General features: G+C 41.6%; 1 protein-coding gene across 2 annotated transcripts in view; it reads left to right on the top strand.

Moving 5' to 3' along the window:
* Positions 1-26,302, top strand: part of GABBR2 (gamma-aminobutyric acid type B receptor subunit 2) — a 487,842-nt gene that overhangs the window by 452,454 nt on the left and 9,086 nt on the right. For both annotated transcript variants that reach the window (XM_055800671.1, XM_005242566.4), the window contains exons 15-18: positions 5,501-5,725; positions 12,281-12,463; positions 15,246-15,375; positions 26,159-26,276. In XM_055800671.1, the coding sequence (XP_055656646.1) occupies positions 5,501-5,725; positions 12,281-12,463; positions 15,246-15,375; positions 26,159-26,276 (656 nt within the window). The remainder of the gene's footprint in view (positions 1-5,500; positions 5,726-12,280; positions 12,464-15,245; positions 15,376-26,158; positions 26,277-26,302) is intronic.

The following is a 26,302-nucleotide window of genomic DNA, read 5'->3' as shown; positions in this document are numbered from 1 at the left end:
AGATAGGAAAAAACAACCAAACAACCCAAAAAAACAAAACAAACAAAAAAATTCCCCAGATGTTAGATCTTTGAAGTAAAGGCTTGCTTTTTTTCTTTGCTGCAGCACAGCAGGGCTGTGATCCACAAGTGAGCATGGTTAAGGGATACTGCAGGACAGTAATTAGCTGCAAAGCCGGAGCCTGGTCCAATGCATAATCTTTCCAAAACCATACCCTCTAGTTATTGGCAAGCATGCCTTCTGACAAGATTGGACACTTTTCCTCTGGTATTTGTTTGCTCATTTCATATCCTCAGTATAATTTTCTGTCTTTATCTTGCTTTCCTAATACTGTTTATAAGCCATGTTCAAACTATAAGCAGACATGACTTTGAAATGAAACGTGTAGACAAAATGGTTTAAGGGCAGTACAGTGAAAGACAGACTACAGGAGAATAAATAATTTCCTGCCGGTAGCTGCCGTTCTATGCAGTCCAAGAGCAAATTAAACACTTGATTATATTAATATGTGTTGTGGGTCGGTAAGCAATTGTCACTGTGTTTAGCAGTAGTTCTGGTGAACAAGATTTAAAATGAACTAGCTAGTAGAGTTTTGCAAAACAGTGTTTATTGTTTTCCAACACTTCAGCTACAAACACTTTTGTCATATTCCCAGCCATCACAATTTGGTCAGGTCAGTACAAGATTTTTAAAAATTAAAGTTTGCCTGTTAAACTCTCTAAACACAAATATTGTATTCTCCATAGTCCTGTTATCCCTCTAAGATTTTAATACAAACTTATTTCAGTGACCAGGATTCTATCTCTAGTCACAGTGGTATAATCCTGTTGTCTTCAGATACTGTTTTCCACAAATTTTTACAATGGTTGTCTCACAGCCTTTTTAGCTGTAGTGACAACACAGTTTAAACCCACCTTTTCAGCTGCTAGAAAGGTAATACTCTAAATCAGAGTAGTGTCAAATGGAAGCTGTCTAGCCTCAAACAACAGATAAAACAAAGTAATCTTGCCTGCACAGTCCATACCTTCAGAGAAAACCCAAGCTAACATTTTACACCACTTTCTACATGAGCAAGATGTGTACTTAGTAGACCAAAATGGGTAAAGGCTTTAAGTTAATGACTAATGATGTAGGAAGCATTCATAGTTGTATTCTCAATGTGTTTCTGGTTGAGATCCCCAAAGGGACTTACATTAGACTGTTAGACTTGACAGTAGACTGTTGTGTTCCTTAACTTTCAGGTAACTGCTTTCTGTAGGAGAATGCACAGCCCTAAGTTACTAATACTCCTGTGATGCACAGGATCCATCAGGAACCTCAGGACAGGAATTGTAACTGCCATCAAGGAGCTGCCTAAGCGAGCTGGTATAAAACAGCGGGGACAGATGTGTCCTATCCCTCTCTGAATCTATTACATTAGCGCTGCTAAGAGCCGCCTGCTTCCATCCTGATGTGTTCATGCACACCTTCTCTAAAGACTGTTTAATCAAAATTCTCAGCAGAGATCGTAACTAACATCCCACGCAAGTGCCCAAGTAATGAAGATAGTCAGCCTCTCATTACATAAAATCTGACAGCTCTGAAAGAAGTTTGAGAGCTCCTTCTGAAGACAGCCTGTACTCTGGGGCTAGGGAGAACACCCCAGGCAAAATCTGGAATTGTGCCGTGTTGTCCAGACCTTAAGCTGTGCAGTGGTCATCACCAGCATGATTGTCTTGAATGAAGACGGCTGCTGCTGTATTTTGTGTGGGACCCAAGCTGGCAGACATGCTCTGAGAAGCCTTTACCAGCTTGAGCCCTCTAGGAGCAATAGGAGGAGAGACAGCTGCATTGCCAATCCCAGCAGGCAGCCTTAAATATCAAATAGTCCTTAAACTGCACAGCAGTGTCAAGACTCAGGTGTCCCCAAGCGTAATGAGAAGTGTGATTTAAATAGCTGGGCAAGACTAATGTTTAAAGTTTAGGTACTAGGAGTAAAGAGCAGCTGAACTGGGGTACTGAGTCCATGTTTTTAACTGGAGGTCATAAGTTTCATATTTAAAACTTGTCAAGTAATCATCACTAACATCTGCATCACATTCCTCAACCAAGCCATTTTCAGGATTTTTGCCGTCTTAAAAATGAATTTTTAATTTGTGCAGATTGGCTGAGACTCAGGAAGGGGGACAATATGAAGGGCAGGTGGAGGGAAGGTGTCATGTTCCCTCAGGAAGGCTCTGTCACAGAGGCGAAATCTTACCAAGCCAACAGAGCCCTGCAGGCACCTGTAGCAAGCAAACAAGGAACACCTCTGCAATCACCACTGTCCTGGCAGCAGGTTGCAGAAAACTCTCAGTTTTTATCCATGTTTGAGTCTCAAAGATGAACTGTGACTTTTAGAAAAGGAGAGCTCACTTCCTGAGGCAAGCATTTTACCCAAAATGCCAATAAAAATTAAAAACAATGCTCTCAAATTTATAGTGCATTATTCTGAGGAAACCCACTCCCTTTCTGTAGTTATCATATAAATAAATATCTTCCTTTCATCTGGAAGATACTTAACGATTTTTCACGCTGTTGTCAATTATAAATGAGAATGGGCCAAACCATAACCCCCACAACACTGTTCAAATGATCTTTTTCCATTATAATTGATATTTTAGATCGCTTTATAACTGCTTCAGCTATAAATTCATGCCCATTATTTGTAATAAGTGCTGGCCTCATTTAAGTATGTTGGCTGTATTCCCGGCATAATGCTTTTGGAAGGGAATGTGTTCATACTGGGCGAAGTGGGGGAGAGTGAGGGATGACCTACAACCCTAAAAATCTCATTAATAATTAATTGCAGCAGGAGAAGATAGTCATCTACTCCATAGTTAATTAGGATCTCATCCCTTTAAAACATGATGCAGACATACACGTGAGGATTCCTTCTACCCCTCAAAACTGCTCAGCCCAGAGCAGCCTGTTTGTCAGTTTAGGGGCTGGCAAGGTGTAAATCTGCAGCACAGCTGAGCTGTGCAGCACCAAGAATGCAGAACAGGCAACGCTGAGATGGTGGAGTGTCCGGGAGGAATAAGTTTGTATCCTGAAAAAAGGTATCACCAGGGTATATCCCCACACCAGCCAGGTCAATACAGTGGACAATTTGCTTCTGCGGAGCCTGTAGAGGAGTCTGTACATTCCCCTGCTCTGTCTGTGCATGGTGCCAGACCCAACAGCAGAGTGCTGCCTGCATCCTTCCTTATTGGAACTATCATCTTGGTTACCTGAGGAGCTCTGAAAACATCTTAGGGGCTGAGCTGCTTCTCTGGCACAAAGCTACCGAACTCAATAAACAGCTTACCCACCTCAACTGCCCCACCTGAATGGCTCTGAGACCCCTCACTGCTCCAGGTAGCTGTCTACATATACCTTGACCCCTCAAGAGCAAAAACCTCCCATGCTCCACCTGCAGCAGCCACTACTTTTCGTCAAGCACTTCTTAGGCAGCTGGGTAGGGCAGGAGAAGGGGCAAGGGACCAGGGTGAGGTGTGGGCTCTAGTCCTGCTAGAGATAGGTAAAACCAAAGTGTTAGGCCTGCAACAAGAAGACAAGGGAGTGCCGTGGATAGGACCATGTTCTTCAGGTGTGTGTGGAGGAGACAGCGTGGGAACGGTGCAGAGGAAGGCTTGGGTAAAGATTGCAAGGGCAATGGCTGCTGCTCTTGCTGGGAAGGGCCACCCCTGCCTACATATCTTAATAGATTGCAGCAGTGACGGCAGCATTGAGAAGGTGGGTGAGCAAGGGGCTTGCCTGGACTAGGCAGCACCTCCAGCCTGCCACACGCCATGGGCTGAGAATGGATGCCTCATCTGCCAAAGCCTTCCAGCCAGGTCTGCTCACGAACGTGTGGCAGGGTAACATATGCGCTGTAGGCAAGAGAACAAAATAAGCTAGCAGACAAGCTCAGCAATGGGAGGGCAGGGCTGGCAGTGCAGCAGTAAGTCCTGGTATGAAGTGCCTGGGTGAGTAGGTAGGTGGATGCAGCCTGCTGGTCCCTGTCTGTGGGAGTGCAAAGTAGCTGAGTCACAAATGGTTGGGTTTGTTGCCATTGTTGGCTGAGGAAAAAACTGAGCAAATAAACAAGGAAATTTGCAGTTATTAACATCCAGTTGTTACTACAGTTGAAAGCATGTGAGGGCAAAACTGAGTTTGGACAGCAAACATAACTCTGTCAGTTCCCTACTCTCTTGCGCTTGACTGGCAGCCAGTGTTCTTCTAGTCCAGGTTATTTGCCTTTGAAATTTTTTATGGTTTTTCCCACAGGAAAAAACCAGAAGGCAAATTTTTACTAGGCAACTGCAATTAATCCCCATCATCACAGACCTCTGATTTCCTGCCTTGCCACATGGGTTGCAGTCGTAGAAAAGGAAAGATTATCTCCATCCATGACATGCAGTGGACAGATGTGGTGGTCTGGGAGGAAGGATGTCAAGGTCAATGGGAGTGCGCCTTTTTTCTTTCTCCTTCTTGACTGTCTCTGCAGTGTGATCAGAAAAGCTAGAAAACACAGAAACCATGTCTTGGGTCTCAATAATGGCTCCTCTCTCTGTCCTTCCCTTCCCCTCGATGCCATCTGCTGTCTGCCATCCTTCCCAGGGCACCGTACACTCTTATTGGGCTTTGCCTAGACTGTAGGCTGGGTTACCTATTTACAACATCTTGAGTTTGCTTGTGGTTTTACTGCATTGCCAGAATTTCTCTGAGGAATGCAAAAGCAAGAAAATAATCCTTTGCAGCACTTCATGTTGTAGAAAAATCTAATTAAATTTCAAGGGATGAAGACAGCTTCCTTACACTAAAGACTTTCCCCTGCTGAATCACAAAAGCATATTGGAAATAACAAAATACACCAAAGAAAAAAGCAAACAAAAAATTGCCACAAAATGTTTTATGCCAGAAATCATTAGACAACTGCAATTGAAAGGCCATTACCAACTCCCACTATAATAAAAGACTTTATAATTGCAGTCTGAACAACTAGGGTGACACTTTCTACATTGTGTATTTATCTCCCATGGGACATATCTTGGCACTGCTGTTTATTAATGTAGATGATAATCATATAATGAATGACTGGATTGATAAGAGTATTTTGAGAACAGCTGCTAAAAATAGTTAAAAGAACAGAGCACATTATATCTTTACTAGAATCCTTGAAAACAAACAGGAAGAGCTGTCTTTAAAAATTAGTAAAAGTATAAAATAGTCATAGCATTTAGAGAAATTTGTTCCCATCACAAGTAATTCCAGGCTTCATATTTTTCTTGTAAGAATCAAGAATCCGTCCTAGTGAGCAAAACTAATCACATGGGTAATTAGCTTTTGGGTGAGAGGTAGGTGTATATCTCTGTATTGTAGTATCACCTGTATTTGTCAAGTTAGAAAACATACCAGTTTTAAATGAATGTTTTTTCTGGATGCCAGCCAATTCCTCTTATAATTGTCATCTTTTTTCCTTCTTTTACCATTCCAGTTATTTGGGTGTTTCCTAGCCTGGGAGACACGGAATGTCAGCATTCCTGCTTTGAATGATAGCAAGTACATTGGCATGAGTGTATACAACGTGGGGATAATGTGCATTATTGGTGCTGCTGTTTCATTCCTTACTCGAGACCAACCCAATGTGCAGTTCTGCATCGTTGCTTTAGTCATCATATTCTGCAGCACCATTACTCTCTGCCTTGTGTTTGTACCTAAGGTAGGTGAATTTGTTTAGCGTGGGTCTGGATTTTTTTCCCTTCTGTTTTGTAATGGTGATTTAATGTGTAAACGTTCATTGCCTTTTCAAGTACAGGGGATGTGTGTGACTCCTAACTAAACCAAGCCCATCTATAATCTCTTGCCTCTGGAAGAGGAAGAACAAAGCTTCATGAGATTTTGGAGAAAGCAGTCTATGCAGAGTGGCAGGAGAGTGAACATGCGTGTTTCTAATGCCTGTATCTTTACTGAATCTTTGCCTGGGGAAACACAAGTTATTTTCTGTAATTTCAATGGAATAGTCTCCATTTCCAACTTGTAGGAACTTTCTAGAAAGCGTGATCAGTGGGGATTCAGGAGGGACAGGTCCAGTTGTCTACTCTGCCATGTTTCTTGTGTACCCTAAGCAAGATAAACAAGATCTCTGCTTCTATACCTATAAAACAATAAGACCTTTTTAGTTCACTGGCATGCTCTAAGGCAAACTGTGTTGAGACTTCTAAGGTGTTCAAGTATCGTGGTACAGCAGAGTTTATCAGTACTTCAGAGGAAAACTGCATGTATGCTGCAAATGCTGACACTGAAGATGTATTTACTAATGGGTATATTAATGGACTAAGTAAGGCACATACCGGGAGGCATATGCTTTCATTTGGTTTTGCTCTTTCGGGCTCTAAGGATGTGCTTGTTGTGCATTGTTGGAAGAGCTGAGAAGACACTTACCCGGAGGGGTAGAATTTGATCATTTCACTTGTGCATTTAAACCTTAGACATGAGTATGACAGATCTTGAATGAAGGCAAAACTGGTTTCTACATAAGTTTACTTTAGAAAAGCCTCGGGTTCTGGAGAATGTATTTGGCATTTTGAAGTAAAATGTGTAATTATATTCATTTTAAGTGACTTGCATAAATCTAGCTTATCACCCTAAATCAGATGCGTACGCAGTTGGATGTCTGGAATGTTTGCAAGGCAAGAGTCAAGATGCAGGTTCTTTCACCTCTGGAATCTGTTTTTAGGTTTTTCAAATGAGTAGTGATAAAAAGGTTGTGACTCTTTACTGGTCCACATTCAATAAATGTATGGAGCAAATTACAGTGAATAGGTTCTAGTGCTAAGTGGCATCCCTGGTGATGGTTCTAACAGGGGCAACAAGAACTATATGTGTAAAAGAAACAAGAAAATAAATTTATCTCATAGTGTTCCCTCTGAAAGAAATTAGAAGCACATGCTAGCAATAGAAGCTGACTTCTGATCTGCAAAAAAGAGAATTCATTCTCCAGGAACAACTAACCAGCATAGCATGTTTTTACAAGTTCTGCACTTCACCTCTCAAATATTAAAAAACTGTACAGACATATATAGTTATATTTTTATTCTGGACCTTGGAGAATAATTGTAACTTCATTCTAAATTAAGGGAACATTCACAAACACAGCAATGGAGAGTACTTTGAAATACTGCAAGATTTAAGTGTGTAAGCTGAATGAAAATGCATATTAAAACTCTGATGCCAAAAATACCTCCACAGAATGTCAGAACTCTCTTCAAAGAGAAAATATTATTAATGCTGTGACATGCTCTTCTGCCCCTTTGCTTTCATGCTCCTTTGCCCATCCTTCTTTTCTGCTGCCACAGTCACTGAAATTACTTTTCTATTTCCTTTTTTAACCCCTTCATCTGCTCTTCTTTTAAACCCCAGTTACCCTGCCCTCATTTTTCCTCTCAGTTCTTTCTACTCAAAATACAAATATGAACTGTAGCCTTCCAGCATGAAGTAATTCATCTTATTCCATGTATTGTCAGGTTTCCAAATGCTTAGCTATTTTGTATTAAAAATGATCCTCACCTAAGGTACAAAAATAAGATGCTGAAGCAGGAGCTGGAGTGCAGCACTTCCAGTGCCCATGCAAGTGCTTTCACAGCTGGAGTTCTTCTTGCACTCATATGTTTTGCCCTACATTTCTTCTCACCGTGGTGTGCCACAGTTACAGCAGGACAGCTGGCAAGCGCTCTTTCCTGCAACCTGCTCTAGCACAGGCTTCACAATAGCTTGTCTGGACCCCTCAGATGATTAGATCCAACACCACCCAGTCTGTACATCTAGGTAAGATGTTGGTGCGAGAGAAGCACCAAATCTCTCCCCTTAGCAAGTATGTAGTGAATTAGTACAATTTTGGTGACACAGGAAGATTGCTAGTGAAATACTAAAGCTGTGGCTTATCAAGTGCAGGAGAAGCTAATGAAGACTTGAAGACTGCACCTTTTCATTTATTACACTGTGGCCAGACAGATGCAAGCAGTGATGTGGGTTTGGGTCCGATGAGTGCTTCTACTTCTCTGCTCTACAGAGTAAAACACATTCCTTTTAACTATTCTGCAGCAGTCTCCTGAGCCAACAGTGCTGGAAATCCCGTTTTGCCCCACAGTCTTTTTATAAACATGAATAGGCAACTATTCAACAATGTAAGCAAACTAGAGAATGAAACATGACATTTTCCCTTTACTTCTTGTCAGCTCTACTAATCTTATTTACTTATAACATGGTGATCACTGTATTTCTCCAGTTAAATGTCCACCTCGTTCACTGCCATTTTGTTCAGCATCAAGCACCTCAGAAAAACATGAGGAAAATCCCATAGTGGAGTAAGATAAATCAGGGGAAAATGATCATCGCTGTCCTCAAATACAAAAGTTAGTATCTATTATACTGCATCCTACTTAGAGTAACTGTTGACATTCTTGTTATCTGATCAAAATGTCCAAATATTTTTAAAACTGTCATAGATTTCTGGGTTCAAGCATATCTTGTAGAAGTGGTCTGCAGAATTCAAACATACATTATGTGTATTTTTCCTGTTAGAAGTTAACTGCTATGTCTAATCATCTTTTTAAGGGTGAACATATCTGTAGTACTTTTCAGCATACTCATCACTTCTTTAAAAGAAGCAATCCTAATATGTATTCTCCCTTCATGAAGTGATTTTCTCATGTTTATCCATGTTTATCAAACTTCCATGTCCTTCCATTTTTTCTGTTCCATTCCTTTCGAGACAGAACATTGTGCTCACTTCTAGTCGCACACCAAAAGCATACCATTGTTGGCTGCAACAGCATTAACACACTGATTCTGATCTGGTTTCCTGTAGAGCAGCAAGGCAAAATCAGTTCTAGGGGCCAGGATTAAAACATTAATTTTCTGTGTTGGTAGCATTTTTTGTCTGTTTGCCATTGACTCTTTATAGATATTCAGCACTGACTCTGTCAAAATTGAAACTACACAGATACAAGGCAGCAAGACACAAACTCCACTGACTTTATGGCTAGAAAAAGCCGTAAAAGCTCATCTAACCTCATCCCTTGTACATGTGAGCCAACAACATGGCTCATGGACTTTTCCACCTAATCCATATCATGTGAATGAATTAATTAGAGCATATGTCCTTGTGGTAAAACATCCAGTCTTTAGCTATAGACTTCCAGATGAAGATGAGTCTATTGATGGATGGATATACTTCTATCTTATATTCAGTTTGAACTTAGATGACATAAAATTGAAGAGCTTTTATCTTGTAACACTTTTGCCTGCTAATTTAAGAAGCCTTGTAATTACCGTTCTTCACCTTTAACTTCATTTTAATGCAGTTTTTGGTCTGAGAGTTAGACACACCAGTCATTACAACCAGCCTAATTAGAATCAAAGAAATGGGGGAGGGGAGAGGCAGAGGGCTCTAGGAAGACTCAGTTACAGCAGGTTACTCAGGGTCTTGAGCAGTTGGGTCTTGATTATCTCCAGGAATGAAGACTCCCCAACCTCTCTCAGCATCTATACAAGGATTTGACTACACTTACAGTAGAAAAAGGTTTTTTTCTGATGTTTAAATGAAATTTCCTGGTTTTCATTTTGTGCTTCCCTTCCTTTCGCAGGGCACCACTGAGAAAAGTCTGGCTCCATCCTCTTTACTCTCTCCCATCACACATTTATACACACGAACGATGTCCCCTGATCTCTTCCATCTCAAGGCTAAACAATCATCAGCCTCTGCTTGTATCATAAAGGCTCCAATCCTTTTCAACAGTTTTGTGGCCCTTCATGGGGCTTCCATCAGTACACCCATGTCTTTCGTGGGCTGGGGAGCCCAAACCTGGACACAACACTCCAGGTGTGCTCTCACCAGGGCTGAATAGATTGCCCCCATTGGCCCAAGGCACTGTGGGCTTGTGTTCCACTTGGTGTCCACCACAAACCTCAGTGCCTTTACTGAAAAGCTGCTTTCCAGCCAAACACACCTCAGCCTGTTTGGGTGGGCGTTTGGGGTTTCTTTCTCCCTAAGGGCAAGACTTGGTATTTCCCTTTCCTCAGCTTTAGGAGATTTCTGTTGGCCCAGATCTCCAGTCTTTTGTCATCACAGTGAATGGCAGCACAATCATCTGGTATGTCAACCCCTCCTCCTCCTTGAGGATCATCTGCAAACTTGCTGAGGGTGTGCTCTGTCCCACCATCCAGGTCACTAATAAAGTTGTTAACCAGCATTGGTCCTAGTGTGAACCCCTGAGGTACAAGCACTAGTGACTGTCTCCCACAATCCTTTGAGCCTGGAAGTTCAGCCAGTTTTCAGTCCATCTCCCTGGCTGCTTACCTAGTCACTACTTCATCTGTTGGACTGTGAGGACATCATGAGAGACAATGTTGAAATCTTCACTTAGGTCAAGAAAAATAACTCTCTCCCAAGGGACCTGTGGCAGGCCCAAAACCACAACCCAAAGTGGCATCTCTGTTATTCTGCACAGATCACACCACCTCACTTAAATACAAATGGAAATAATGACATGGTGTTGAGACGCTCATGATGTCTATCTTCAGAAGCTTTTATCAAAGTACAGCCCTAGTCCTCTAATCATTCTTCTAGCACAGAATAAGAATTTGTTCTTCCTTTAGGGGATCTCATTGCATTAAGCAGACTTTAAGAGATACATCCTCCCTTTGAGGAAGCTGTCTACCAGCCCAGACACCTCACTGAAGAAAGCTATCAGGTTGTTCAGGCAGGATTTCCCCTTCATAATCAATGATGACTGCTTCTAATCACCGCTCTTAATGTTTGAAAATGGTTCCCAGGAGGATTTGCTAAAGCATCTTCCATGGACTGAGGTGAAAGTGACAAGGAAGTATTTGCCCAGATCCTCCTTCTCACCTCTCTTGAACACAGCTGTAACATTTCCTTTCTCTCAGTCCTCAGCAACATCTCCCAATCAACATCACCTTCCAAAGGTAATTGAGAGTGGCCTCACAATGACATTGGCCAGCTCCCTTAGTCTTCAGAGATACACTTTATCAGGTTGCATGAACTTGTTGTGTTCAAATGCTTTAAGGGTCTGGGATTTCTGAAGGCAAGTTTTAGCAGTGAAGTCTAAGGGGAAGAAGGCCTTGAGAACCTCAGCCTTCTCATCTCCTTTGTTACCTGAAAAACGAAATTTATCATCTTCAAGCATCATCCTGATCTGCAGACTTGGTCTGTAAATACATATGGTGCTTCAGCATCTGATCGGTCAGATCTGTCTCTAGCAGGAGTTAGGTCCTTATTTCATGCCACCCCAGCTGCAGAACAGGTTCATTCTCTGAAGAACAAGAGGAACCAGTTCCAAAATGGGGCTATACCACAAAATCTGGCTGTGCTACACTTACAAAATGATGGCCTCTTCTCTCTTTCCAGACAAGTCAACAGCTTTGGAATTACGATGCCATGCCTATGCTCTCAGGGCAGGGAGCTCCTTCAGCTTGGCCTGTATAGAAATATATATATTTATGCTGCTTGGCAAGTAATCATAAATTCTGTATTCTCTAGAGTAATCTGAGTAGCTCTCTTCTCTGTGCCAAACAGCTAGTAGCTTTCTCTCCTCATGTTGAGGTGATATTTTCACATTGTCACCGAGTGTTAAATCTCACTTATATTTGCTTTAATTAAGTATGTTTAAGGTTAACCTTTTTGTAAGTGGCTTATTTAATTTATTTGAACAGATTTGGTTTATTTTGAGTCACTAAAACCTAATGAGTTTTCTGTTATCTCCAGAGTGCAATCTCCCATGAATTCTTTCAGTTAATACTCCTGCTTCATGCCTCTCTCTGCTTGAGTGTTACTTGTAAAAGTAGGAAAGGAGAAATTTCAGATGAGACTGTACCTGGTAAGAGAAGGGCTTAGTGGATTTTTTTTTCTTAAGGAATATATCCTTCAAAAGTATAAAGATATCAATGAAGGAAAAATATATGTTTGATGAAACATTAAAATATATTTTAATATAATTAAAATCCAGTTAAATATGCTTTAGATTAGTTTTTCCTAATTTTATTGAACACTTCCCTTTGCAACATCATTTTGGTTCAACCTGCTCAGAAACCATCTCAAGTATTGCACATGGCAAGCAGAGCTGACTTTCCAGAATTTTGTAGTTGAAAGTCAGAAAGGAACTCTTGGTTTGCTTTTCAATATTTTGAGATACAAAAGAAATAGCTGCAAAATTAAAACCATGGATGGGATTTCTTAGGATTTTAAACCTTTCAGCTCATCACACTGAGGACAAACCCAGATGCAGCCACACAGAACAGACGATTTCAGTTCACTCAAAATCAAAAGAAAGAAGATTCAAAAACATCAACATCAGTCACCAGCGTCAATCAGGCCAGCACATCTCGACTAGAAGGACTGCAGTCAGAGAACCACCGCTTGAGAATGAAAATTACAGAGGTATTGTTTATTGTATATACTGCCTAGGCATTTTTGTTGTTGCAATTCTCTAATCTGCTTAAATGTTGACTACTTTTTAGAGGGAAAAAAATTGCTTTCCCAGTAGAAAAATATTGAAATCATAGAAAACAGATTATTTATATGAATAGCCAATTAATACAGCGAATACATGGTAGGTGTGATAAAATGAAAATGTGCCTTAGCAAATTAAAATGAAACTTCCCCTGTTTATTTGTAACAGGCAAATTACCCTGCTGCTTCACACGGGTGTGCTGAGCAGCACAGAGCAACAGCTCTAGAACTGCAACCTTTACCTGCAAGCGTAACAGAGACGTGCAGCCCCAGGGGCACAGAAGAGCTACCTTTGTTCCTGTTTATGGCTGAGCTCAGAGATTGCTGCTGCTGTTATTTCTCAGCCTCTGTGAAAGTTCCCACAAAAACTTGCTAGACAGTTTTTTACATTTGCCACAAAAGAGAACTACATATTTTCTTAAGGTGGAAAAGATCTTTACGATCATGTGGGCTGACCCTTTTGGCACAAAGGCTGTGAAGTTTCTTCAGTCTCTACCAAGAAAAAGGATAAGTGCATGGAGTGCATGAATTTCCGTAGAACTAGAATATGTATGTTTTTCATTGTCCATCCTTGCTCAGGAGACCTCAAACAATTACAAATCAGCCTTGAAGACTGCCTATTTTGTGTGACAAGATAACCATAACTGATCTATGTCTTACAAAAAAATTAACCTGTTCTTGCCTAGTCTGTGGAGTATTCTTATACCTTGAAGAAAAGGTATTTTGATGCAACCATTGTTTCTTCATCTTAATTAACAACAATTGCCTAGGTAACCAAAAGGTGTTTACTCAGACTACCAAAGACTCCAAAAGCAGAAGTTACCTCTGCCTTGTTAAAGAAATTTAGTTCAGCTTTGCCAGGTCTCTTTCATGTGAGAGCCTTGCAGTTTTTAATAAAGGCTCAGCTGGCTATACTGGCTATTTCAGTTTCTATATTCTGCTGTAGTTTTTTTTCTGCTAAGCCTCCCAACTCACAAGATCTCAGCCTGTGCCTGGCAAGGCTCAGGACAGTGATCACAGGTAAGGCTGGTTAGGGCAATTGAGCCATATCAGTGCACACAGGGCCCTGCTGATCTTTCTAGGCTTTGCTTAAACAGATCAAATTAAATCCTCAGAACCAGTAGGTCCAAATAAGAATTTCATTATCAGGGGGATTTGGAGAATACCCTACTATGGCTAGCAGCTAGACCTCTAGCTTATCTACCTTGAGTTGCTATGTCCCAGTTCTGTAAGGAAAAAATGTAAATCTAGATTCAGCACTTCTAAAATTCATTTAAGCCAGTAAGGAGTGGGGTGTACTCTGGATATCGCATCCTGGACAACTGTTCACAGAGAGTATCCTAGATCACCATTAAGATGTTTGTATCTGGTTATTTTCTACTGGGGCTGTAGCCAATTGAATACAAGTTACCCTCTGGGGAGAGCACCCCGTGTTCAGCTCAGTGCTAAAAGCTAGGGGTGTACCAACCTGGCATTTCTGCTGTGGCTGTGTGCTTCTCTCCCTGTCCCTCTAGTCTTAAAGGATGCTTCTGGGGAAAGAGAGGACTGGGATTTTTGTTTCTTCCCCCTCTTCTTACTTCCATTTTGTTCCCTTTTGGAAAATTATGTTTGCAATGGCAGTTTAGTGCTAGCTATCAGATTACACAGTTATTACACTTACAGAAGACACAGAAAAAAATGAAAAACACTGGAGTAATTGTAAATTCAGGAAAGCGTGGAGCGTTCTTAGCCCCAAAACCAAAAACTGTGAGTTGGATTTTCTTCAAAATTTCACACACACACACACACACACACACGTGTAGAGGAATGAAGGCAGTGGGTAGATTGGCATTGATAACATGCAGCTGTGGCCTTGCTTCAAAGGCAGTGGGTTGATTGACATGGACAATGTGCAACTGTAGCTCGTTCCTGCAAAGTGATTAAATAGCTCTGAGGAAGCACTGGATGAAGGATGAGTATGGGAGAAGGAAGGACTTAGATGTAGCAGAGAGAAGGAGCAGGGTGGTCTGGCCTTGGGAAGATAGAAAAACAGCAGGGATGGTAGAATCTGACCCGTGGTAAAGCCTTGTTGCAGTTTGCTAGTTTTGCTTGTGCTCTGAAAATTGGTGCCCTGTGTGAGCCAAACTGATTTGGACTTCAAACCTCAACACACATGAACACAAACAAAAAGTCTAATAAGGGTGTGTCTGTCTAAGAAAAGTAAAAGGAGTAAAAATAATCTTTAGGACAAAGTAACATTCCTGGTAGAGTTGACAGCAGTCAGTCACATGGCTGGACATGTCCCTAATGACATAGTTCACTTATATTCTCCTGTATGTTTCATAATTTGATTGACTCAGCAAAGTGGTTATAGCTGTGTATGCTGTATTTGTATGCACAAATAATAAACATTTGAGAGGTTATCAGGCTGGGCTTCCTAATGCCTATTTCTTTCTAATTCAGCTGGATAGCTGAATTGCTTAACATGTCAACTACTAAGATTATTCTTCTCATATGCCCTCTGCAACATCACAGCTGAATGTGGTTTGTTACTTATAGCATGATTTTTAGAGGTAGCATTGTAGTGCTATAAGAAAATTCTATTTGGCACAGTGTGGCAATTGCATTGCCACCTGCCTTCCAGCCTAATTATAGAAAGCTATGCAGTTACTGCAGTTACCTGAAACAATGAGTCGCATTTTTAGGGATTCATATTCTTTCTGTTTTGCAGCTGGACAAAGACTTGGAAGAGGTCACAATGCAACTTCAGGACACTCCTGAGAAAACAACATACATTAAGCAGAACCACTATCAGGATCTTAATGACATTCTTAGTATACGGAACTTTACAGACAGCAAAGGTGAGAGCTAGTAAAAGCCATTAGTAGCTTAACCTGCCAAGATTTTAAATAGCAATCTTATTGGATTGGTTCAAGAGCACTCAGACCTCTGTAAGATAGAGCTTTAAATATTTTGGTTGCTTTACAGAAAGCATGCAGATTCACATAGTAAGCTATATGTTATAACTATGTATATGTATAGTTATTTATCTGTATGCATGTCTTCTGGTTTATGTCCTGTGTGTATAATACACATGGTAAAGTGGGGAACTTTCAGAAGTATACTTGTGTTCAGAAGTCAAGTTTTCTGTGCTGCATGGAGAAAGGAAAGTCACAGAATGTTTCAGATCTTGTGAGTTAATCAAGCCAGCCTTCAACAGTAGGAAGCCCAGCTTAGTATGTGCTTGTCTGTGCAGGACATTCAAATCCTGCTTTTGGAAACTGCTGTCAAGCACATAGGACAGAAACGTAAATATTTCAGTGCTAGTTTGGACTCTAAATGTAGAGTTGAAGGCACTCATGTATGAAAATTCTTCCCTAGGAACTGGTAAAAAAGGATTTAATGATGACTGTAATATTCCTAAGTTGTTTCTACTGTGTCTCTTGCATTGCTCCCTGAAGAAACACATGCAAAAGAATTGCTTTCATTAAAGCTATTTCACTTTTGGAAAGCAATAAGATCTGGTGTATAGCGCAATAAAGTGGAAGCCAGGACACCCAGCTTCCATTTCTGACTCTAGAATGGTTCTACTTTGTGACTTTTGGCAAATGAGTTTGTACAGCTGAATATTGCTATGGCATGTGAAAAACTAGTTGCCCTGTGTTGGGAAGTCATAGACTGGCATGTTTGCTGCAATGCTTGGCTCAGGCTTCCTATTGATGTGGCAGTGTAACCTTGGTTAAGTGGAACAGAAGCTACTCCTGTAAATACAGTTGTTGAAGAATAATTTTAGAGCAACAGCAACAATTCACATATGCTTTTGAAATATATTGAAATTTTGGTTGGATAAGGTTACTTTTTCATGTGCCTTTTGTTTTTGCCTGTGTATACACTTGGTTGTGTAACTTGTGGCAAAAAAAAAAAAAAAAAAAAAGGAAGAGCACCATAGAGTTCCCAGTGTCCTTTTTAAAATTAAAAAACAGAAGGGGGGAGGGGGGGGGAAGGAGGAAAAGGAAAACGTAAATAGCTGCTGGAGGCGTGTGATTGTTGGGCTGAGATCAGCAGCAAGAACTAACATCAGTGAGTGGGATGAGGCAGTTTTACCAAGTGTTTGAAAGGAACACAGAGAATATTCCACCCATGTCAGATGCTCCAGGAGAAATGATAATTCATGAATAGTACTTCAGGCAGAAAAGATACATTACATTGTGCCAAATGCCCATCTGAGTTTGGGTATGTGAAATAAAAATGATTCTTAAGAGATACGTCAGGTGTAAATTTAGGATGGGATACTTCCCAGAGCAGTTTGTATTCCATTAACAGTAGGATGCTGGCAATGAAATCAAGAAGAAAATATAACCTTTCTGCACTTGAGACTATATCTACAAAAGATATTGATGCCTAATGGCTGCTTTAAACAGAAGCATCCAAGATTGTGTTCCTAATTTTTCCCCAGTACATTTCCCCAGCTTCTACATTCCTGCTGCAGGATACATATTTAAAATCACCTGTAAATACAGAGCCTTAATGTAGCTTGGAACCATGTATTATTTCATTTATATCCTGAACCATATATCAGGATTTACAAGGTAGATATTCTTCTGCATACTGAAGTTGCTGGACGGTTTTCTGAACAGACCTACCACATCAAGCTCCACGCAAAAAGAGAGGGGTGAAAAAAGAAGGATGTTTTTCCTTGGCCATCTTTATATTGGAGCATCCATACACCTGGGAATGAGGAAGACCTGGATCCCAATTTGAAGCAGGTGTTTGAAGCTGGTGGAGAATGCCCCAAGCATGAGTATTATGGACTATCCTGATCCTTACTTGAGTGACATCAAATATTCATACTTCCAGCCTCTGAGCCACCCTGTTCAATGACCCTAGCTAGCCTTTTTCTGTCCCTCCATTCGTGTTTCTTCTGCCTCTTGTTTTCTCTTTCCCCACTTCCCTGTTCCTTAGCTATATATCTGAATCTCTTCTCTATTTCTTTCACCACATCCATTCCCAACAGTCAACCTATGTGCTTAATTTAAATTTGCCATTCCAATCAAAATAACAAGGCTTTGGAGAATTCATGCTGCTGAGTCACTGCTGCTTCTGTGCAGATGCAAACAGACATCTCTTAAATGATACTTAAAAAAATTCTGGCCCTTACAGCTACAGGAAAGTTAACTCTGACTGACATAACTATGCTTTCTGTAGCTATGTATTTCATGTAACTTTCTGTAAACGATAGTACAGAACCTTGAAATTATGCCTCCCTGATGCTACTTGAGTGAAGCTTTGGGATTGTAAATACTTTACTAGCATGACCTAGAAGTGACCATGTCTCTCACCTCCACCATGCAACTAGGGAAGCCAGTCCAATGTTGTTTTTAAGGTGATGACAAGGTTTGTGCCTACCTTGGACTTTGTAAAAAATATGAGTGGAGAGTGAGTAGGACAGTGAAGAGAGATGCTAAAAATAGCAGTTAACTTGGAGCTAAAAATCACAGCAGATCATTTGCCACATTTGCGTTGTCAACACAGCTGAATCCTATGTCAGTCTTTATAAAATATGTTGCTGTTCTGAAGGAGTTCACATAGAGAAAGCAATGTCGTGTATCCCCATCACTATTGCTTACACAGATTCAGGGCACTGCACTTCAGAGAACAGATAATAGCATGGGACTTATGCAATGCATCCCGAACAAGTCCTAATCAAACTTTAATGTCATAGGACACTTCATTAGGTTTCTGATCTGTAAAAATTGTCCAGAGTTAAAATTTCTAACTCCTATAAGTGCCAAAGGAAGTTATTTCATTGAATGTGGAGGGAGGCAACAAGGAAGGCTAAGGTCTGCTTGGAATTAAATCTGGTGAGGGAGGTCAAGGATAACAAGAAGGGTTTCTTCAAGTATATCAGCAGGAAAAGGGTGACTAGGGAAAACGTGGGCCTGCTGCTGAATGAGGTGGGTGCCCTGGTGACGAAGGACACAGAGAAGGCAGAGTTACTGAATGCCACCTTTGCTTCAGTCTTCAAGGCCAAGGCCATCGCCTTAGTTTCCCACACCCTGGAGGTAAGAAAGGAAGTCTGGAGAAAGGAAGACTCTCCCTTGGTCAAGGAGGATCATGTTAGAGATCACTTAAGCAAATGACACGCACAAATCCATGGGCCCCAATGGCATGCACCTCTGAGTGCTGAGGGAGCTGGCAGATGTTACTGCCAAGCCACTCTTGATCATCTTTGAAAAGTCATAGAGAACAGGACAGGTGCCTGAGGACTGGTGGAAAGCCAGTGTCGCTCCAGTCTTCAAAAAGGGCAAGAAGGACCACCCAGGAAACTACAGACCAGTCAGCCTCACCTCCATCCCTGGAAAGGTGATCATCCTGGAGGTCATCTTGAAGCACGTGGAAGAAAAGAAGGTCATCAGGAACAGTCAACATGGATTCACCAAGGCAAAACCATGCCTGACCAACCTAATAACCTTCTGTGATGGAATGACTGGCTGGGTAGACAAGGGGAGAGCAGTGGGTGTTGTGTACCTTAACCTCAGCAAGACTGTTGGCACCATCTCCCATAACATCCCCATAGGTAAGCTCAGGCAGTGTGGGTCAGATGAGCGGGCAGTGGGGTGGATGGAGAACTGGCTGATGGCAGAGCTCAGGGGGTTGTGATCAGCAGCGCAGAGTCCAGCTGGAGGCCTGTAGCTTGTGGTGTTCCCCAGGGGTCAGCGCTGGGTCCAGTCGTGTTAAACTCCAGTCATCGCTGACTGGGACGAAGGGGCAGAGTGTGCCCTCAGCGAGTTTGCTGATGGTACAAACCTGGGAGCAGGGGCTGACACACCAGGCGGCTGCGCTGCCATTCAGCCAGACCTGGGCAGGCTGGAGAGCTGGGCGGTGAGGGACCTCATGAAGTTCAACAAAGGCACGTGCAGGGTCCTGCACCTGGGGAGGGACAACCCCACGCACCAGCACAGGCTGGGGCTGACCTGCTGGGAGGCAGCTCTGTGGAGAGGGACCTGGGAGTGCTGGTGGGCAGCACATTGCCCATGAGCCAGCAGGGTGCCCTGGTGGCCAAGGAGGCCAGTGAGATCCCGGGGGGCATTAGGAGGAGGGTGGCCAGCAGGTGGAGGGAGGTGATCCTGCCCCTCTGCTCTGCCCTGGTGAGGCCACATCTGGAGTGCTGTGTCCAGTGCTGGGCTGCCCAGTTCAAGAGAGACAGGAACTACTGGAGAGGGTCCCGTAGAGGGCTATGCAGGTGATGAGGGGACTGGAGCATCTCTCTGATGAGGAAAGGCTGAGAGAGCTGGGCCTGTGTAGCCTGCAGAAGAGAGACCGAGAGGGGATCTTAGCAGTGTCTACAAATATTTTAAGGGTGAGCGTCAGGACGATGGGGCCAGGCTCTTCAGTGGTGCCCGGTGACAGGACAAGGGGCAACGGGCACAAACTGAAACACAAGAAGTTCCTTCTGTATATGAGGAAAAACTTCTTTACCTTGAGGGTGACATAGCTCTGGAACAGGCTGCCCAGGGAGGTTGTGCAGTCTCCTTCTCTGGAAACCTTAAAAAACTGCCTAGATGTGACTGTGCAACCTGCTCTGGGTGAACCAGCTTAACAGGGCGTTGGACTAGGTGATCTGTAGGGATCCCTTCCAAACCTGACTATTCTGTGATTCTTTCCTTCCTTCCCCACCACCGTCATTTACACAAAATATGGATTTGGGTTAAAAAATCTAAATTACTTTAGCCAAAATAGGTAGACGTGGCTGCACACTCCTATAACAGACTGACATCAGTGAAGTTTCCTAACTTTGGGATTCCTGGTTCGTTACTACCAGCAACACATGTAACCCAGGAGAACTGTGCTGGCACAGGAACTCCTTCACAGCACATTTCAGTACATCTTATTTAAGGAGAGGTATTATCTGAGACACTCCTCTCTTATTCACAAACAGTGTCCCTGAGACATCTACAGCAATTGGCTGTGTAAGAAAAGCAATTAGGAGAATGTGGTTTGTAGTTTATGGTTTGACTGCTTTTTTTGCCTTTTTTTTTTTTTTTTTTTTTTTTAATGCAGGTTTTTGTCTGCATTGCTGGATAGGTTTGTGTGGTCAAGCAGTTCATGTGCTCCATGGACTGTAGCTTTGGGACCTCAGGTGGCTTCCCCAGTTTAACTTAAAAGGCCATGCCCTTAACTTTATTTGATAAGTTCCTCAGATGATTTTGAGTCACTGTGTCTGCTAGTGACCTCATCTTTATGCACAGCACAACATTAGCTTCTTCCCTGGCATTTGTGGGATCTGGTCACCTTGGTGGAGCAGCAGAGCCACATTACAGCCTGGGCTTGAGGAAGGGATGGGCTGTGGGTGAGACCAACGCTTGGCTCAGGCAGTTCCTGTAACTGGCAGCGTTGTTCAGCAAGGAGAGCCAAGCTTGGAGACTCGGCTGAGTATTCCAGCTTGACATTTGGGAAAAGGAGGACAAATGCTTATAGCTGTGATGCTGTATAAAGATGAAGGTTGTGCCACACAGCTCCAGGGAAGAAATACCCTGGCACAGGCACAAACCAGAGCTTCCCAAAAGGGCTCCCTGCACCCATGTAGCCAGTGTGCCAGAAACAGGAGACACTTCATGAAGGTAGAAGTTATTTCTGCTGTGCAAGTTCCTGCAGAGATAAAAGTTACTCAGGAGAAAAAAACATAGGGAAGATAATATGTGGTTGGGGGGTGTGTGTAATTTTGCTGCGCTTGGAATCTTACTATCTTACTCTATTTGACTTCTATTTGACATTTTATTACATGAAATTATTTCTACATGAATGATTCATAGATTTTAAGAGCTTCATATAAAGCCATGCCCAGAAGAAATCCTTCAGAAGAATCTCCATTTATTTCTACCTTTGCCAGTACATTTCAGAGTAGCATATTAGGGAAATTAATGAATTACAGTGATTCTATGGAAGGTACATAAGAAGCAAGAGACAGCCTTGCAGTAGTCCCTCACTTATGAACAAACCCTCCCTCACTTATGAACAAACCCTTATTGCAAGTTCTTTCTCTGCAGGCACCTTTGCTTGCTCAGAAAGCCTTTTCTGTTTTGAGCCAGAAAACAGTTTTTACTCATTGCTGTAAATGGACTAGGAGCATTCATTTACATATCAGATATGCCTACATACTGTCACTTGTCACCCCACTCCAATGTTTCCTAGTGTTAGTTTTTTCCCATGTAAAAGCAGCTCAAAGGAAAACAGATCTCAAAGGCATTTTGCTCATAAATACGAAGCAAAACAGAGTTCATCTGTGATAGAGGGGGGAATATTACCTCTATGAAGTTGGTGTGATTCAAGCATTAAGCTTAAAATTGAAACCACAGATTCAAAGGAAAAGCTTTCAGGAATAACTCCTTTAAAGGACTGACTGCTGTTTTAAAGAAAGTATATATTTCATTATATCCCTTGTATATAGAGATATATAGAGATATGTATACTAGTTTCTATGAAGCCTGGCAAATGGATTCCAATCCTGAAGCTGGAACTTGTTTCTGTTTCAACAGGGAGACCAAACTGCCAAAGGTTCAGTGCCCGCCCTTCCTTCCACAGAAATAAATCTGTAGTAAAGGGAGTTTCCTCTGATTTAAAGTAGTATAAATCAGAGGGGAATCTCGCTGGCTTTTCTTTTTAAAATATCTTCCTTTCAAAACATAACTATCAGAAATCATGATCTAGACTGCTTTGTGCTGTGCACTTAGTTCAGGAGAACTTTTTCTGATATACCCAGCAGATGATGTGATCATTTTAATTTTGTCTTTTGTTTTATTTTCTTTTCATCCTATTAATGAAAAGCAGAAACTGGCTAGTCATGTTTCACAGTCCAAACAACAGAACTGTGAAACATTACAGTAGATGTTAAAAATCTACCTCTAGCTTTAAAGTTTCCAGAGTTCTTTAGTAAATCAGCAAGGTTACCTCTGCCAGCTGTTATAATTTGTTATTAAACCACACATACTTCTTTGTAGAGCATAAAATACGCTTTCTAGCAGACAGAAAACAGCAGTGGAATTGAAAGATGTGGGGTGAAGAGCAGTTCTGCCATCTAGTTGTAAGCCATCAGAGGAATAATGCCACTAAAGTGTAGTGATGAAGGTGTTCAATAAAGTTGCAGTTTACAAATGTCAACAAAACAAGCTTCTAATTAAAGAAATACAGTTTCTAAAACCTTGGAAGAAATTGCAGCGGTGGCAGTTACCTGGTGTTTTCTGCCTGCAGCTGAACAGGAGTTGTTAAAATGGATGATGCGTTTAAGCCAGCCCAGGTAATTTTGACAGCGCAGGGCACAGAGTGATTATACGATTATAGGTGCGGCAGGTCTGAAGTGTCACCCCTGGCAGAGGGAGAGATGAGCAGCTGGGAGCAGCAACCTCCTCGCTGAGCCTCTCCACAGCCAGCATCAGATGTGCTCTTGCAGCTCAGGGCTTTGTAATTGAAAGTTGCTTTTCCGCTGCAGGTAGGCAAAAGTTCTGAGCTAAAGCCTTCTGGCTCTTGCCAACAACTGGGCAGCAGGCTTTGTTTTCTAATGAACTCATCAGTGAGTGCCGTGCAAGGCCCTTGAGATCTATTTGTCTTTTCTCCCAGCGGTTTTCTGAATGGGAAGTGCTCAGGCATCACTTATTCAGACTTCTGAGTTCCTGTTTGAGGTCTACAAAGGTAAAAATTACTTAGAAAGTGCTTCTGGGTAATGTAAATTCAGTACTGAAGGTAGTTAGATCATCCTGGTGCAACTTATTCAGTAGCATCTGCAGTGGCAGACAGTACCCTAAGAATGAAGGGCATTTTTCAAGTGGCATACTTAATGGACAAAGGAAGAAAAGATGGGGAAGTACTAAAAGCAATGCTACACTTTCAGGGGAAACTGGGAACTCAGATGTTTGCAGTTACCCTTATTTTCTTTCCATTGTTCAAGTATATAAAATCAATTTCCTCCATCCTTAAGTTTTTTTTAGCACATATGGTAATAGTGTTTTTCTTTAAGCTCAGGCTTCTGGAAGCATATCACTAAGTGAGAATCTTGCTGTTCATTATTTAAATGAAAGGTAAATAAAAAAAATAATAATAAAAAAAGAAAGAAAAGAAAGATATTCTAGTTTCCATAGCTGCAGAATAAAAATCTTAACAGCTCCTTTCCCAAAAAGCTTAACAAATATGAATTACCCAACTTTTCTGTATTTTGAAAGAAGCATAGGAAAAAGAAAAACATCTTGACATTATGGCAGCTTTATGTGGATTTTCTCTGTATTTTATACATACACATTAAGACTTGTATATGGTAACCTTGATACAGAAATTTATGCAGTGTATTAAGGGAGGGAGAGTCATCTGCAAGAGTGGTAGAAAAAGATCTATTAAGAATAACATGCAGTGATATACGGGCAGTTGGTGTTGAGGGGTGAGTAGGCAGAGAATGTATGATTTCTGCTCTACTTTAAACTAAATCCCCCACCTTTTGGCAGGGACCATCTCCTTTCTCTCTCTCTCTCTCTCTCTCTCTCTCTCTTTCTCAACTGAAAGCACAATAAAACCTTCAGGGGCCGACAACACATTAATATATGAAATCACATGCTCTCGAAGCCCAACAGTTGCATATTCCAGTCATTTGTTGAAGAATTGCATCTTCAGTGGCTTTGTAACAGGTTAAATTGCTTATCTTGGCCAAAGAAGTTGGAAGCCTAAGACAGTTAAATAATAAAGCTTTTCCATCCCTAATTACAAGGATTACTCAAATTTTAACTTTGGTCTATATCATAAAGTCAGCAGTTTTCACTGTCAGCTTAGATCAGCTCAGGATTGAATGTTGGTTTTAATCATGGAAGTAAAAAATGTTCTTTTTTATGTGTCTGTTTATAGATATCACAAGGCTTGTATGCAAATGTCAAGCTCGATATACATAGAAATGTGATATATGGAAAATAAAAACTGAACTCTTGTGACAGCAAATGGGACACCAGCAAACTTCAGGCTGTCCTGAGATGATAGACATCATTGCTTATCTTAGCCACTGTCAGATGTGACTCTTTGTGACTCCCTTCACATCTAAACCATCACTGAATCCTGTCATATCTTCCTTCCAGGCACTCTTCTTGCTACAGCTGGTTCCTTAGCTCTCTTTTACTGACATTTTCTGGCCCCTGCAGAAGCAGCTTCATGTGTTCTGGTCACCTTCTTTCTCACCCAGACTCTTCTCTTCTATGCAACATAAGTGAAAAATTCCATGTCTGTGATCCCCATGCCTGTACATTTTTACATCATTTCTTCATGAGTCAGATTTTTCACAGCAGAAAGTGAAGGCAACAAAATAACGCCAGGGATGACCATGCTGAGAAAGCAATTATACATTTTGGAGTTTGCCCTCAAAATATTCCTGTTTCTGCTTCCAGCTTCTTTCCTCACTCTTTGTTTCTGCTGCTTGTTTTGTCCCACCAGTGCTCATTGATAACATACATATTCCTAGCATGCTGGGACCTCAGCAGTATTTGGGGCTTCCGAGTATTAGTAGAACAGAAAAGCAGCTTAAGCCTTCAGTACGTACTGGGTTTTTCATGCTATTTTCATTTTCTCTTCACTATTTTCCTGCTTTTTCCCCTCATACCTGTTTTTACGTTCAAAACCTCCAGTGTCCATTTCAAGAATTTACCTTTGAGTCCTCTTCCATGCTGCCTTATTGCCTGCAGCAGTCACTGTTTCTCTGTGTGTGTGGCAAACTGTCGGTGATGGATTTGGAGCTGCTCTGTAATTATTTATGAAAACTGTGCAGTGTCCTCATTACTTAGATGTTTTCCATGTGACTTTATTTGGCTTAACAGGAGGAGACTTTGGAAAAGCAGCCAGGAACAGAAAGGATCCTCAGCAAAGACAGCCTTCCTAAAATGGCTGTGTTCGTCTGTGTTTCACAGGGGGACCGATGCCATAGCCTTCAGCACAGCTAGCCAGGGACTCCCGGGACACCCAGGGGAACCAAGTGAAGCTACCTACAGGGAAATATGCAGAAAAGAGAACAGCAGGAGAAAGCTTAATGAAATCATTAGCTGTCTTTCCTGCAGACAGCCTATGGACCAGTGCAACTGGTATAAATCGTATTTCTGTGCTAAATGATAGCAGATAGTTACATGACAACACTCAATTGCTTATGTGATTGCAAGAGTACCAAGGTTTTGTACATCAATGAGATTGTAGTTTTTCTAGGAAAAGACTTAAGAGGTTTTCTTCGTATGAAAAGGTAACAATTTCTGAGTGTAAGATAATATGATGGTGCAGTTACACTAATTTTTTACACGGCCTAAGACTAGGTGACAGGGCATGATAGGGCTACACAGAGGTGGGAAACAAGGTTTGGTTTGTGTTTTTTTTTAAAGGGGGGGGAGAAGCAGAGGAAGGACAAAAGATGGTTTGTCCCTTTTCTGTTTCTTCATGGTAGCTCCTATGAAGAAGCATGTAATTGAAAGCAGAAGCGTATGAAAGACTCACAGGGAAACCTGAGACTGTATTAGAGTACAGGCAGGCAGAGTTTACTTTGTGGCATTATGAACATCTGAGAAATTTTAAAATTAAACAATTTTAAAATGGTCATTTTGTTACAGTACAGTAAAATTGAATTTGTTGTCCTTTCAGATGGTGAGAAAGCCATTTTGAAAAATCATCTTGATCAAAATCCACCAGCACAATGGGGCTCATCAGACCCTTCCAGAACAAACAAAGATCCTATAGAAGACATAAACTCTCCAGAACAGTAAGTATACATCATTACTTAATGGT

Source organism: Falco peregrinus, chromosome 3 (assembly GCF_023634155.1).
Source record: "Falco peregrinus isolate bFalPer1 chromosome 3, bFalPer1.pri, whole genome shotgun sequence".
Taxonomy (NCBI): domain Eukaryota; kingdom Metazoa; phylum Chordata; class Aves; order Falconiformes; family Falconidae; genus Falco; species Falco peregrinus.
The sequence above is the reverse complement of the archived record's forward strand: the minus strand, read 5'-3'. Positions and strand labels throughout refer to the sequence as shown.